Source organism: Selaginella moellendorffii, unplaced genomic scaffold (genome assembly GCF_000143415.4).
Source record: "Selaginella moellendorffii unplaced genomic scaffold, v1.0 SELMOscaffold_40, whole genome shotgun sequence".
Classification (NCBI taxonomy): domain Eukaryota; kingdom Viridiplantae; phylum Streptophyta; class Lycopodiopsida; order Selaginellales; family Selaginellaceae; genus Selaginella; species Selaginella moellendorffii.
In genome coordinates this window covers 1561707-1573295 of record NW_003314301.1, presented here as the reverse complement: position 1 = coordinate 1573295, position 11589 = coordinate 1561707, and the positions used below count along the sequence as shown (strand labels likewise).

At 48.4% G+C, this 11589-nt stretch overlaps 5 protein-coding genes across 10 annotated transcripts; 3 read left to right on the top strand and 2 right to left on the bottom strand.

The window, feature by feature from the left end:
* Positions 1–270: 270 nt before the first annotated feature.
* Positions 271–1400, bottom strand: LOC9634118 (traB domain-containing protein). Of its 2 annotated transcripts, none has more exons than XM_024684383.1 (6): positions 1189–1400; positions 1109–1141; positions 869–1054; positions 713–803; positions 433–627; positions 271–381 (listed from the first exon to the last, which is right to left on the bottom strand). In XM_024684383.1, the coding sequence occupies exons 1-5, from the start codon at positions 1336–1338 to the stop codon at positions 500–502; spliced, it is 588 nt and encodes a 195-aa protein (XP_024540151.1). In that variant the 5' UTR covers positions 1339–1400; the 3' UTR covers positions 271–381; positions 433–499. The 2 variants fall into 2 exon arrangements, with proteins under 2 accessions (XP_024540151.1, XP_002979246.2); XM_002979200.2 differs by having other exon boundaries at positions 741–803.
* A 133-nt stretch (positions 1401–1533) lies between these two features.
* On the top strand, positions 1534–2070 carry LOC9660695. Its single transcript, XM_002979340.2, has one exon. It carries the CDS (start codon positions 1567–1569, stop codon positions 1951–1953), a length of 387 nt encoding a protein of 128 aa, XP_002979386.2. The 5' UTR covers positions 1534–1566; the 3' UTR covers positions 1954–2070.
* LOC9634117 (ER membrane protein complex subunit 10) lies at positions 2001–3417 on the bottom strand. The gene is made up of 7 exons (XM_002979199.2): positions 3089–3417; positions 2971–3033; positions 2819–2911; positions 2712–2759; positions 2576–2647; positions 2334–2504; positions 2001–2259 (listed from the first exon to the last, which is right to left on the bottom strand). Exons 1-7 carry the CDS (start codon positions 3395–3397, stop codon positions 2125–2127), a joined length of 891 nt encoding a protein of 296 aa, XP_002979245.1. The 5' UTR covers positions 3398–3417; the 3' UTR covers positions 2001–2124.
* Positions 3418–3568: 151 nt separating this feature from the next.
* LOC9660694 (putative RNA polymerase II subunit B1 CTD phosphatase RPAP2 homolog) lies at positions 3569–5897 on the top strand. Of its 5 annotated transcripts, none has more exons than XM_002979339.2 (6): positions 3569–3685; positions 3736–4839; positions 4891–5057; positions 5124–5369; positions 5484–5642; positions 5708–5897. In XM_002979339.2, the coding sequence occupies exons 1-6, from the start codon at positions 3640–3642 to the stop codon at positions 5810–5812; spliced, it is 1827 nt and encodes a 608-aa protein (XP_002979385.1). In that variant the 5' UTR covers positions 3569–3639; the 3' UTR covers positions 5813–5897. The 5 variants fall into 5 exon arrangements, with proteins under 5 accessions (XP_002979385.1, XP_024540010.1, XP_024540009.1 ...); XM_024684242.1 differs by lacking the exon at positions 5708–5897 and having other exon boundaries at positions 5124–5229; positions 5303–5369; positions 5484–5588; XM_024684241.1 differs by lacking the exon at positions 5708–5897 and having other exon boundaries at positions 5124–5229; positions 5303–5389; positions 5484–5583.
* Positions 5898–5930: 33 nt separating this feature from the next.
* LOC112349587 (structural maintenance of chromosomes protein 1-like) lies at positions 5931–10769 on the top strand. Its single transcript, XM_024684239.1, has 19 exons — positions 5931–6439; positions 6495–6731; positions 6785–7018; positions 7080–7318; positions 7381–7647; positions 7695–7965; positions 8013–8137; positions 8202–8311; positions 8365–8472; positions 8519–8658; positions 8715–8804; positions 8859–9067; positions 9120–9289; positions 9340–9449; positions 9503–9673; positions 9726–9943; positions 9994–10245; positions 10313–10540; positions 10597–10769. The coding sequence occupies exons 1-19, from the start codon at positions 6002–6004 to the stop codon at positions 10637–10639; spliced, it is 3660 nt and encodes a 1219-aa protein (XP_024540007.1). The 5' UTR covers positions 5931–6001; the 3' UTR covers positions 10640–10769.
* The last annotated feature ends 820 nt before the right edge of the window (positions 10770–11589 follow it).

Genomic DNA, 11589 nt, shown 5'->3' with positions numbered 1-11589 from the left:
CGGCGAGCTCCACGACTATTCGTCTACTGAATACCGGAAGAAGGTGATAATCCAAGGTCTTCTTCAAAGGCCGGGACAGACCAGGCATTGACTTTGCTGTTGACAAGTCCATTCATAGTCCTCGTCCAGAAGCTCTGCTACATGTCGCCACTATGTAAGAGAAGCGCAGTTACAAATCCGGATGTGAAGTACCAGACGAACAAACCTTGATGTCCACAGAGTGGCCACTCATTAGAGGAATAAAAGCACCTACTGTGCCTTTTTCCACCTCCGCTCGATGCCATCCAGATGAGCCATGCCCACAACGCCCACAACTTTCCCCTCGCAAGTCAAAAGTTGCCGTGTCATATATTCGTCCCGCTCGTGAAGCATGACTCTAACCTGTAAAAAGCCAGAGATTACCGTGAAGTATGAAACTCGAGACGAACTTACAGCACTTGGAAAGGTCTTGTCCATGAAGCTCGTCAGTTTTCGAACTGCATCTCTTCACTTTAGCTTTTCAATGCTCTCGATCAGGTTTCCGCTGCTCAGTCCTTCCACAATCTGCTCCATGTCCGCCCCGGCAATCCCAAGCAAGTTTATGACGTCCCGTATCCTGATCGCCTTTGTAAGCTTTGAAATAGTCACCTGCAGAAACAAAGCGAAAGGTCCTTGTCAGCCGCTTGACAAAATCACAGGAAACAAAAATATATAAGAAGAATCAATATCTTACAGTATGCGCATGATCTTAAAGGTCTTACATCATATCTTTGATCTATGAGCAAAATGCCAGCGCGTCTCGCCTTAGCCTCCTCCATGGCTACCTGATGTTAAGATCAAATGCTACAAACTTGTAGCCACCAAGAAAAAAAAAATGGAGGAGAATCACCTTAAACTCCTTGCCAGGTTCTAGACCGGCCTCGCGCATCGCCTGATAAGATGCGCTCAATGCCAAATGGACTACTTTCTGCTTCAATCCTCCCGGAAACTTCATGAATTCCTGGACTTTCTGGAACAAGCTAGTATCATGGTACCCAGCTAGTAGCTTCTTGGCTCTTTCTTCACACAGTTCCACCTAGAAAACAAAAAAAAAAAAGAACTAGAGCTCTAGCATCGAAAGATTATTTACCGCGACAATGTCAGGCTTGACGATTCCAATCACCTACGAAGAAAAAGTAAGAATCCTCTCGAGGAAGGACAAAGCCCTACCTCTTCCACTTCCTCGGCGCTCTTGGCTGAAACGTGTGCGGTGCCCACCAGGAAAATCTCCGCTCCATTGCTGCTATTCTTGAGATGCGCGATCCTTCCCATCGCGATAAATTGCTTGATCACGTCGGCGCGCCTGGCCCATCCCGCCATCGCCGAGAACACTAGGGGAAAGTAATCTGTGCCAGAAGCTTCATCGCCGAGAACACTAGTAGGGCAAAGTAATTTATGCCACAAGGGCAAAGTAATCTGAGACGTGGCACCTACATTCCTTGAAAAGCATCCCGAAAAGATTCCATAAGGCTAGGGCAGACGTGGCACCTAATTACTTGGAAAGCATCTCGGAAAGATTCCAATTGGGTAGGGCAGAAGGAAGCAGGGATGTGGAGGGCTATGGCCGCTGGTGGCGCGCTGCGAAGAGCGCTAGGCAGCTCGCGGCTGCGCGGCGGTGGCGCCGCTCACGCCGAGAAGAGCGAATGGGAATCGATCAAGGAATGGTGGGGGCCGGGGGATCGCGAGCCGTGTGGGCGGCTCTTCAACGAGACGCCGCCGCCGCCGGGGCAGCGGCGCAAATGGGAGGATTGGGAGTTTCCCTATTACACCGCCTGGACGATCGCGATTATCATGCTCACGGTTGGGCTTAGCTCCAAGCCCGACACTCGGATCGATCACTGGGCGCGCAGGCAGGCGATTATCCGGATGCGCAAGGAGGGATTTGTGGAGCCCGAGTTTCTGGACAAGCTGGAGAACGATCTCAAGCGCCACTAGCAGCTCCCGGGTGGTACGTTTGCTCGAATAAAGAGAGAGGCCGCTTGGGAGAGGAAAAAACCAGTTTTTCTTCCTGGAAAATATAATGCAGACAAAGACATCGCTTGAGATTTCTCTTACGGGATTTTTTCGTAGCCATCGCAAATCGTTCGTCGAGTTTTCAATCGTTGTTTATCGCCTGCGAACCGCGGCTGGAGCTCGGGCTTGCTGGCCTCCTCCGGCTGGAGCTCCGGGTTCTTCTTGCATGTTTGCTACTTGGGTGATTGCATTCATCACGATCAGTCCGAGCGGAATGATGTACATCCACTGTCACAAGCAAAAGAGTGTGAGCTGAATCTCGACAAGAGTGTGGCCTCTCACAATCAAAGGTGGAGACTCACGTATTTCGCCCAGAATGATTTCTCAGGTGGTGGTTTCTTTATTGCTGCCATGGCTTCGTCGCCAAGAGTGTCGTCCGCGGTGCTGCCAAGGCCAAAATCGTTGAAAAGAACAGTTTTGGCTTGCTCCCCACCCTTGGAGACGATGTGAGTGTCAAAGGTCCATGACGCAGGCTGGAAAATGACCAAAAGACAAACTCATTTAAACTTCTCCACTCTCGATAAAGTTTTAGACAATGACTTACGTGTTTGAGCTCCCTGGGGTAAGGACAATCGGCACCGGCGCTGTAGCCTACGGCAATTATGTTTCCTTGATCCTGGAGAGAGATAACTTCCATCAGTTTCAAGCACAAGCGAAGAAAAAGAAAAAGTTTTGTTCACCATGTGAATGTCGAGACGCTCCTTCAAGTTTGCAATGGCCAGGCACCTCTGCCATAAACTTGTACTCGTAAGAATAAAAAAGAAAGTTTTATAAGATCAAAACTTACAGCTTTGATCGAAGAGATGACAAACGGTGCCCCGGGACTGAGAGGATTAGCGGGAACACGGATGGTGTAAAAACCATCCTCCTTCAAGAGTTCCTACAAGCAAAAGAAAGAAACTTCTTTCTCATGCCAAGAACCGGAAACAAAACCATTACCTCGAATGCTTGTTTTTCAGCTCCCGACAAAGGAAGCCTGGAGAGACGAAGCTTGCCAAGAGCCTGGAATCATAAAAAAAAGAATCAGCAAGCAAAAACAATTTAAACATTTTCTCACTTGACCACCACGTAAAGAAGGCCGCAGACGAGCTGTGAAAACCCCAGCACGAGTAAACTCCGATCCTCCAAATGCGTGCTCTAGCGGAAATTGTAACTTGTTGGATTCCGGCGACGAAGAAGCCTCAGGCGCCGCTTGCTTCTTCCTGGCTAGGTCAGATTGAGGACCAGGAGGAGGCGACGACGCCGGCGACGATCCCATAAATCCCCATTCTTCATCGTCTAGCTCATCCCACTGGAATCCCGAGCTAGCCGTTGCGATCGCGAGCAGCGTCGCGAAGAACGCGATCGCCGGCACCAATCTCCGCATCAGAAATATTTGCCCTAGAACCTCTCCGTACAATTTCGTACAACATCAAGTATCTTTAGTACGGAATAAAGTATAGCCACCACGTCACCGCCTTTTCCGGAGGATATCCTTTTACTGGGTATTCCAATATACCTTCACGTCGAAGAAATCTACTTTACCTAATTGGTGTTTGTGTGTTCATCCGGAGAAGGCGCTGTTGCCGTAGAGGAGAAATCGATCCGCGCCCAGGGAATCGCTGTCTCATGCCTTCTTTGCTGCCAATTCTCTCCTACGACGTTCCGATTCAAGGTAAGGCTCGAGAAATTCTTCGTGATTCTGTGCTTAGGGTTTGATTCCAGGGGAAATCCCTCCTCTAGCGTCCAATGAGAGCTCCTCCATCGTCTTCCGCGGCGAGCAGCACTGCAGCAGCAGTAGCAGCGTGTTGAAGAAGCACACCACAGTCTGCCGGGAGCTCCCGGAGAAGAAGAAGAAGCATGTCAAGGCCGCCCAGGGCGGTGTGAAGAGCCACGGCGAGGGATCGGGCGGCCATAGCCATCCTCTCGCAGAATCGGTGGTGTCGGACAGTGGCGATGCCGGCGAGGGCGTCGCCAAGGCCCAGGCGGTGGCCGAGGCCGTCAAGGTTATGAAGAAGGCGGTGTTTGCGATCCAAATGGCCCTCTACAATGGCCTGAGGAGCGATTTCCAGCTCAAAGCCGCGACTTGCCTTCTCACACAGAGCGAGTACGCGGACGTGGTTACCGAGCGAAGCAACGACAAGCAATGTGGATTCCCGCTGTGTCCAAACTCGCTCAAGGTGGAGAAGGCGAGAAAGGGGCGGTACCACATATCACTTCGCGAGCACAAAGTCTACGACCTGGAAGAGACCCGAGCGTTTTGCTCCACCGGGTGTGCCGTGAGCAGCAAGACTTATGCGGCGAGTCTTCCGTCCAACCATGAAGGGATCATGGAGCACCAGAAGCTGGAGGAGATCATAGCTTGCGTTCGTGGTCTCAGCTTAGCCACCACCGCCACCACCGCCACCACTACGGTGCCCGCCGCCGCTAGTGCGGGTAAGATGAGTGCCTCGGCCCAAGACAGCGACGGAGTGGTGGTCCGGGAACGCACCGACTGTGAGCCCGGTGACCTCGAGTTCCAGCTCTCTCGTTCCGCCTCCATCGAAGGATATGTTCCACGGGCTAAGCCGCAAGTTCAGATAAACGACTCATCCAAGCCTTTGAAGTCCGCTATGAAGCAGTCGCCACGAAAGAATCAGCGCATCACTTGGGCCGATGAGATCCCGGCAGCGGTGGCTCAGCCAGATGTGGACGATAGCTTTACGTTCTCGACAACCGTCACGGTGACGAGCGAGGGAGAACGACTTGGAGCTGCACAGGTTGTAGCTGACGCCTTGGCTCAAGCCGCCAATGTTTCATCGCTGGGGGAAGTCGAGCCTTGCAAGGCTGGTACGTCCAGATTATAGACTGATTACTCAGTGGCTTGTTCTACCATTACAGCTGCAACTGCGGGGCTAGAGATCGTCTCCCCCTATGAGAAAGTCCCCGAGACGTTTGAGTTTGATGCAACCAAGGAGGCCAAAGAAGAAGAAGACGAAGAAGAAAGGGAGGATTTGATCAGTCGGTCTTCTTGGTATAGTGCACCTCCAAAACCGTACAAAGCGGAGGTTTGTGTAGATGCTCGCGTCCTCTTTTCTTTTCCCTCATCCAATCTCTAACTGGTCGCTTTTCAGGTGTCGCCCTTTGGGCTGCTCTGGATGGCTCTAGATGAATGGGTGTCGAGCGGCACGCTGGCTCACATCTATGGAAGAGATGACGAAGAGTTTCGTGACGTGAACGGTAGAGTACCCGTGGATGGTGATGGTTCTTCATCACCGGACATACTGAGAACTATATCGAGCTGTGTGAGCAGGGTGCTTCCTGACGTTGTCCAGGCTCTGGCGATCGCTGAACCTCTCTCTGTCATCGAACGGGCTGTAGTACGTGCTTGAAGTTTTTCGTATGTTGTCATGGAGTTTTTCCAGTCCATTTTTCTTTCGCTTGATCCTTATGGAGCTCACTAACGCTTGTTTGCTGTAAACACACCATTCCAGGGACGCTTGCTGGGGACGATGCATTTCTCCCAGGCGCTTCCAGCGTTCACGACCAAGCACTGGCGGATGATCGCGGCGCTCTTCCTGGACGCGCTCTCTGTGCATAGACTGCCCGGCTTGGGTGGTCAGATGACCAACAATCGAGCTCTTCTACGAAAGGTACTTAATGATCTTTGTCAAGTTCTTCGAAGAGTTCTTCAAATCTTCTCTATTGTTCTTGGCAGCTTATCATCGATTCTGGAATGAATGATCCAGAGTATGAAAGTTTTAAGGAGCTTTTACTTCCTTTGGGCCGATTGCCAGCCTTTGCGAGCGGCGGGGGAGGCTAAAGTTAGAATAATCTGCTACTTGCTTAAAAGATTCCCGGACCATGTACTTAAAAAGTGTGTATATATAAATCTCTTTTACTTGGGACAAAAATTTTCCCTCGCTTTAGCTTTAGGGCTTTAGAGTCACGCTAGGGTTCTTGAGGAGGAGCTCTCTCTCCCTTGCGGTGGCGCTCCAGCGGGGGAATCTCGATGCCGTCGCTCGTCGCAAATGGGAAAATCCACCGGATCGAGGTTGAGAATTTCAAGTCTTACAAGGGACACCAGGTGATCGGCCCGTTCAAGAATTTCACTGCGATTATCGGTCCCAATGGCGCTGGGAAGTCGAATCTCATGGACGCTATCAGCTTCGTGCTGGGCGTCCGATCAATGCAGCTGCGAGGAGCGCAGCTCAAGGATTTGATCTACGCCTTTGATGACAAGGACCGAGAGCAGAGGGGCCGGAAAGCTTTTGTGAAGCTTATTTACTTGCAAGGAAATGGAGAAGAGCTCGAGTTCACAAGGGCGATCACTGCTGCTGGGAGTAGCGAGTACCGCATTGACAACAGTGTGGTGACTTGGGAAGAGTATAACAACAAGATGAAGACGCTGGGGATCCTTGTCAAAGCTCGAAATTTCTTGGTCTTTCAGGTGAGCCCACCGCTCTAAGAATCGTTCTTTTCTTAACTGGGTCTTGTTCTGACAGGGTGATGTGGAATCCATCGCTTCTAAAAATCCCAAGGAACTTACGTCTCTCTTCGAGCAAATCTCTGGCTCGGAGGAGCTCAAGAAAGACTACGAAGAATTGGAAGAGCAGAAGACTCGGGCCGAGGAGAAATCGGTGTTCACTTACCAGAAGAAACGGACAGTAGGAGCGGAAAGAAAGCAAAAGAAGGAACAAAAAGAAGAAGCTGAGAAGCATCTTCGCTTGCAGTCCGAATTGGTACGTTTTAACTCTTTCGCTAAACTTTTTCTTGCTTATGCTGTTTCATGCAGAAAACGTTGAAGACGGAATACTACCTCTGGCAGATGTTTAATATAGAGAAAGATGTCGAACGGACCCAGGAGGAACTTGATGCTGAGAAGGAGAAGCTAGAGGAAGTACTGAAGGATCAAGAAGACGCAGAAAGCGGAGTGAGGGAGAAAAAGAAGGCCCAGGCCACGCTCACCAAGGAAGCGTTGCTCTTGGAGAAGAAAATGACGAAGAAAAAGACGGAACTAGACAAAAAGGCTAGTTGGAAAAACAAATTTGTAATGCTTCCAGTGCTGACCAAATTTGTCAATTTTTCAGCATCCAGAGCGCCTGAAACTGAAGGAAGAAATGAATAGGATCGCTCAGAAAATCAAGTCGACAGAGAAGGACTTGGAGCGGAAGAAGGACGAGCAGAAGAAGCAGGGTAGAGAGATTGCCAAGCTGAATAAAGACCTTGAGGATGTTACTGCAACCTTGAACGACTTGAACGAGCAGGGTGCTGAAGGCTCTGGAAAACTGCAACTTGCTGAGAACCAGATCGAGGAGTATCACCGAATGTAAGTTTCTGGCCGTTTTGTTTATTTGTATACTGCATAATTCTTCGTTTTTTCTTGTCCAGAAAGGAGGAAGCTGGTACAAAAACAGTGAAGCTGAAGCTTGACAAGGAGGTTCATGATAGGGAACAACAAGCAGATTTAGAGGCTCAAAAGAACTGGGAAGAAAATCTTCAGCAACTTTCAAGTCGTGACCAGCAACTTGCCTCTGAAGGACAAGTCTTGGACGGTCGCATGAAACGGCTAATAGATTCCATTGAGAAGAACAAACAGGAGCATGCGCAGGTTGTGAAGGAACTTAGCCAGATGCAGGAAAAAAATCGAAAAGCCAGGTAACTGCCTTGTTTGCTTACTGTGTCTAAAGCCTGGCTGCATGCAGGACAAAGTATGACAACCTCAAGGTTAAAATTGACGAAGTTGAGGCGCAGCTACGGGAGTTGAAAGCCGATAAGCGCGAAAGCGAGCGTGATGCCAAACTTTCCGAGGCTGTCAGCAGTTTAAAGCGCCTCTTTGCTGGTGTGCGCGGTCGAATGACCGACCTTTGCAGGCCTACGCAGAAGAAGTACAATCTTGCTGTGACCGTGGCGATGGGAAAATTTATGGACGCAGTTGTTGTGGAAGATGAGAGCACGGGAAAGGAATGCATCAAGGTATGATATTTGTATACTGTTCCATTTCTGACAAGCACCTTCGACAGTATTTGAAGGAGCAACGGTTGCCACCGCAGACTTTCATTCCCCTGCAATCTATTCGGGTAAAGCCAGTTCATGAAAAGCTTCGCGCTCTTGGGGGGACAGCGAAATTGATCTACGATGTCATCCAATATCCTTTATCGTGTTTTGTTTTTGCATTTTTTTTATACTCGTGGTTTCCTTAATAAGCACACATTTGACTCGTCACTTGAGAAGGCTGTTCTGTATGCGGTCGCGAACACCCTTGTCTGTGACAAACTAGATGAAGCTAAGGCTCTTTCTTGGGGTCAAGAACGCTACAAAGGTAAATAGCATCTTGCTCACACTTAACCTTTCTAATTTCACTCTGCTGTCTAGTGGTAACGCTGGATGGTATTTTGCTTTCAAAGGCGGGAACAATGACCGGCGGCATTACGGGTGGCATGGAGGCAAGGTCTCAGAAATGGGATGACCGCGCGATTGAGGGTATACAAAGTCCTACTTTGCATCTTAAACCTGTGCTGTTTATCAGGACTGAAGGAGAAGAAAGAACGCTATGAGGCCGAGATGGCTCAGCATGGTTCAGTAAGGGAAATGCAAAGCAAGGAAGCTGAAGCAACCGCTAAGATCACTGGTTTTGAAAAAAAAATTCAGTTTGCGGATATAGAGAAGGTGGGAAATTCGTCTCTATGTTTGTCTATTAACCGAGGTTTGTCTTGCCCTTCTAGAAAAACTTGGAAGACAAAATCAAAAAGATTGCCCAGGAACGTGAAACGATCAGTAAAGAGGTTGATCGGATAAAGCCAGAACTTGAGAAGGTACAGCTGACAACTTGCCTACAATTGAAGCTTACGTCTTTTTCCTGATGCTAGTTGCGAAATGGGATCTCAAAGAGGGCAAAGACAATCGACAATTTGGAGAAACGAGTAAATGACATAACCGATAAAATATACAAAAGTTTTAGCGAATCCGTCGGTGTTGCAAACATCCGAGAGTACGAGGAAAATCAGCTGCGGCATGCTCAAGAGCTAGCGGAAAGAAGGCTAAGCTTGAGTAATCAAATATCAAAGCTGAAAAATCAGTAAGTACCGCTTAGATTCATGTGAGATTTTCTGAAGTTTCTTTTGGTGCAGGCTCGAGTATGAACGAAGACGTGACACTGAAAGACCTGTGAAGAAGTCAACTAACATGCTGTCCTCTTTACGTGACGAGCTTGTGAGAGTGCAAAAAGCAGAATCGGATTTGAAAGCAGCAATGGATCGCGAGGCTGAGCAGCTCGAAGCAATGAAAGCTGATCTCCAAGGTAAAGATGTGAAGCAAGGCTTCATCTGACATTTCTTTTTATTTTATCAGAATTGAAGGCCAAGGTGGACGACATTGAAAGCGAGATACAAGAAATGAAGAAGGGTAGCAGCGGTGCCACCGGAAACCTTGGCAAAATAAAGCGTCAGATCGCGGCTAAGGTAAGCTAGTACTACTTCAAGTTTGAAGCAATGTTTATTGGTTCTCTTGTCAGGAAAATCATATTGAACAGCTAATGTCACGGAAGCAAGAAGTTTTGGATAACTGTGAACTGGATCAAATTAGGCTTCCGGTAACGGATGGCATGGATATTGACGGTGCGGGATCTTCCCAACAGGCTGCTGCATCTTACGATTATTCGCAGCTATCCAGATCGCACCAGAAGGTTCGCTTCCTTTTCTTTTTATGCCAGTGATACCTGTTGCTCCGTGCATTAGGATCTGAGACCTGCTGAAAAGGAGAAGCTAGAGACGGAATTCAAGAGCAAGCTGGAGTCCATCACAGCAGAGATGGAAAGAACAGCACCAAATTTGAAAGCTCTCGATCAGTACGAGAGCTTGAAGGAAAAGGAGAAAGAGGCCGCTGAAGTGTATGAACAAGCCAGGAAGGAGGCCAAGACCGTAGTCGACAAGTATAACGCTGTAAAGCAGAAGAGGTACGTGTGATTGATAGCAACGAATTTGTGTCTAACCGGATGGAATGCAGGTATGAAAGGTTCATGGATGCTTTCAACCATATCTCGACGAACATTAACACGATTTACAAGCAACTGACTCAAAGTAGCACACACCCGCTTGGCGGAACGGCGTACCTGAGCCTTGAGAACGAAGATGAACCGTTTCTACACGGGATAAAGTACACAGCAATGCCCCCAACAAAGAGGTTTCGGGACATGGAACAACTATCAGGGGGTGAGAAGACCGTGGCCGCTCTTGCTTTGCTGTTTGCAATCCACAGGTACGTGGTGGTTTGTGGTTTAGTTTTCATATTTTTCTAAGATGGTGATCCGGATGTTTGCTCGCAGCTTCAGGCCATCACCGTTTTTTGTGCTGGATGAAGTGGATGCTGCGCTCGATAATCTGAACGTGGCGAAAGTGGCTGCTTACATCCGAGCAAAGTCCCGCGACGATGCTGGCGGGGGCGACGCGTCGGGGAAGGGGATTGGGTTCCAGAGCGTTGTCATTTCGCTCAAGGACACTTTCTATGACAAAGCCGACGCGCTGGTGGGAGTGTACAGGGACTCCGACATGAGGTACCTCTGCTGGTGTTCTTGTGGTCTTTTGGATTTGACAAGGGATGTTTTTGCAGCTCCAAGACACTGACTTTCGACCTCACTCGATACAGCGAGTAGAAATCTGGCTGTACAGTTGTTTTGTAAGTTTTCCATTAAGCAGCAACGATCTAACGGCTTTCTCATTGGCCCAGTTAAAGAAAGGAACGCAAAGATTTCCCCACTAGAGAGGAAATCCCCTCCCATATGATATGATCTTGCATGGCCCCAGTGATAAGCTCGTCAATATACCATTGGCGTGGTCGCGATCGTTGATGGGAACCTCATCATCACCTAATAGAATAAGAGTAGGCTTGGAATAATCTGTGAAAGGCAAAGACACGATTAAGAACATCTTAACAGCTATTTCGCTCGGGACAATGTTTGAAACCACGTCTTCCAAGCACGACGCTTGCGCCGGCCAATTTCGACGTCTTTTGAGACTCAGAAATCTGTCTGTAAGAAAAGTATCGAGATGCTAATTTCAAGACAACGAGCGGAAGACGACGCTGAAGGAGCAGGAAGTTGGAATTCATGGTTATTCTCTTCTGCGCTGGCACTGTCATTGCTCACATCTACTGCACAAACTGTGATGGATATGAGAAAGGTTCCACACTTTGCAATCCATATCCACAGTACACCTGTTGAAACAACTTTTCTTTAGAGCATGGAATAGAAGAGGCTTTGGGTCGTTCATACAAACGACTGAAACCCTAAACCAAGAAAAGCATTTGCTAGGACTTGAACAAGCCTCAACATGAACAATTTGCTAATTGTAGCGTATGACCAAAACCCACTCGCTTAAGCTCTTGCCACATCTCCTTCTAGCAGAAATTTCAAGGAAATGATACCAGCTAGAGCTTTATCTCAAGTCTCCAATACGAACAAAGCAAGAATAATTCTATGATATAGATAAGAACAATAAGCCTTGCTATCATGACTAGTGAATCAAAACGGACTTAATTGTCTTTAGATCCAGCTGCAAATAGAGGAGCTGCAAACATCACACAATCTTCCTTGTCAAATCCAAT

What these genes read in the sequence shown, in the direction of transcription:
- LOC9634118 (XM_024684383.1), bottom strand. Translation starts at nt 1,338, where the DNA reads ATGGCGGGATGGGCCAGGCGCGCCGACGTGATCAAGCAATTTATCGCG. An exon ending in GCGCCGAGGAAGTGGAAGAG is followed by an intron (nt 1,142 to 1,188) that starts GTAGGGCTTTGT and finishes TTTTCTTCGTAG; the next exon opens with GTGATTGGAATCGTCAAGCC. An exon ending in AACCTGGCAAGGAGTTTAAG is followed by an intron (nt 804 to 868) that starts GTGATTCTCCTC and finishes TCTTAACATCAG; the next exon opens with GTAGCCATGGAGGAGGCTAA.
- LOC9660695 (XM_002979340.2), top strand. Translation starts at nt 1,567, where the DNA reads ATGTGGAGGGCTATGGCCGCTGGTGGCGCGCTGCGAAGAGCGCTAGGC.
- LOC9634117 (XM_002979199.2), bottom strand. Translation starts at nt 3,397, where the DNA reads ATGCGGAGATTGGTGCCGGCGATCGCGTTCTTCGCGACGCTGCTCGCG. An exon ending in CTGAAAAACAAGCATTCGAG is followed by an intron (nt 2,912 to 2,970) that starts GTAATGGTTTTG and finishes TTTTGCTTGTAG; the next exon opens with GAACTCTTGAAGGAGGATGG. An exon ending in ACCCCAGGGAGCTCAAACAC is followed by an intron (nt 2,505 to 2,575) that starts GTAAGTCATTGT and finishes GTCATTTTCCAG; the next exon opens with CCTGCGTCATGGACCTTTGA.
- LOC9660694 (XM_002979339.2), top strand. Translation starts at nt 3,640, where the DNA reads ATGCCTTCTTTGCTGCCAATTCTCTCCTACGACGTTCCGATTCAAG. An exon ending in AGTCGAGCCTTGCAAGGCTG is followed by an intron (nt 4,840 to 4,890) that starts GTACGTCCAGAT and finishes CTACCATTACAG; the next exon opens with CTGCAACTGCGGGGCTAGAG. An exon ending in CAAAACCGTACAAAGCGGAG is followed by an intron (nt 5,058 to 5,123) that starts GTTTGTGTAGAT and finishes GTCGCTTTTCAG; the next exon opens with GTGTCGCCCTTTGGGCTGCT.
- LOC112349587 (XM_024684239.1), top strand. Translation starts at nt 6,002, where the DNA reads ATGCCGTCGCTCGTCGCAAATGGGAAAATCCACCGGATCGAGGTTGAG. An exon ending in CGGGAAAGGAATGCATCAAG is followed by an intron (nt 7,966 to 8,012) that starts GTATGATATTTG and finishes CACCTTCGACAG; the next exon opens with TATTTGAAGGAGCAACGGTT. An exon ending in TACAGGGACTCCGACATGAG is followed by an intron (nt 10,541 to 10,596) that starts GTACCTCTGCTG and finishes ATGTTTTTGCAG; the next exon opens with CTCCAAGACACTGACTTTCG.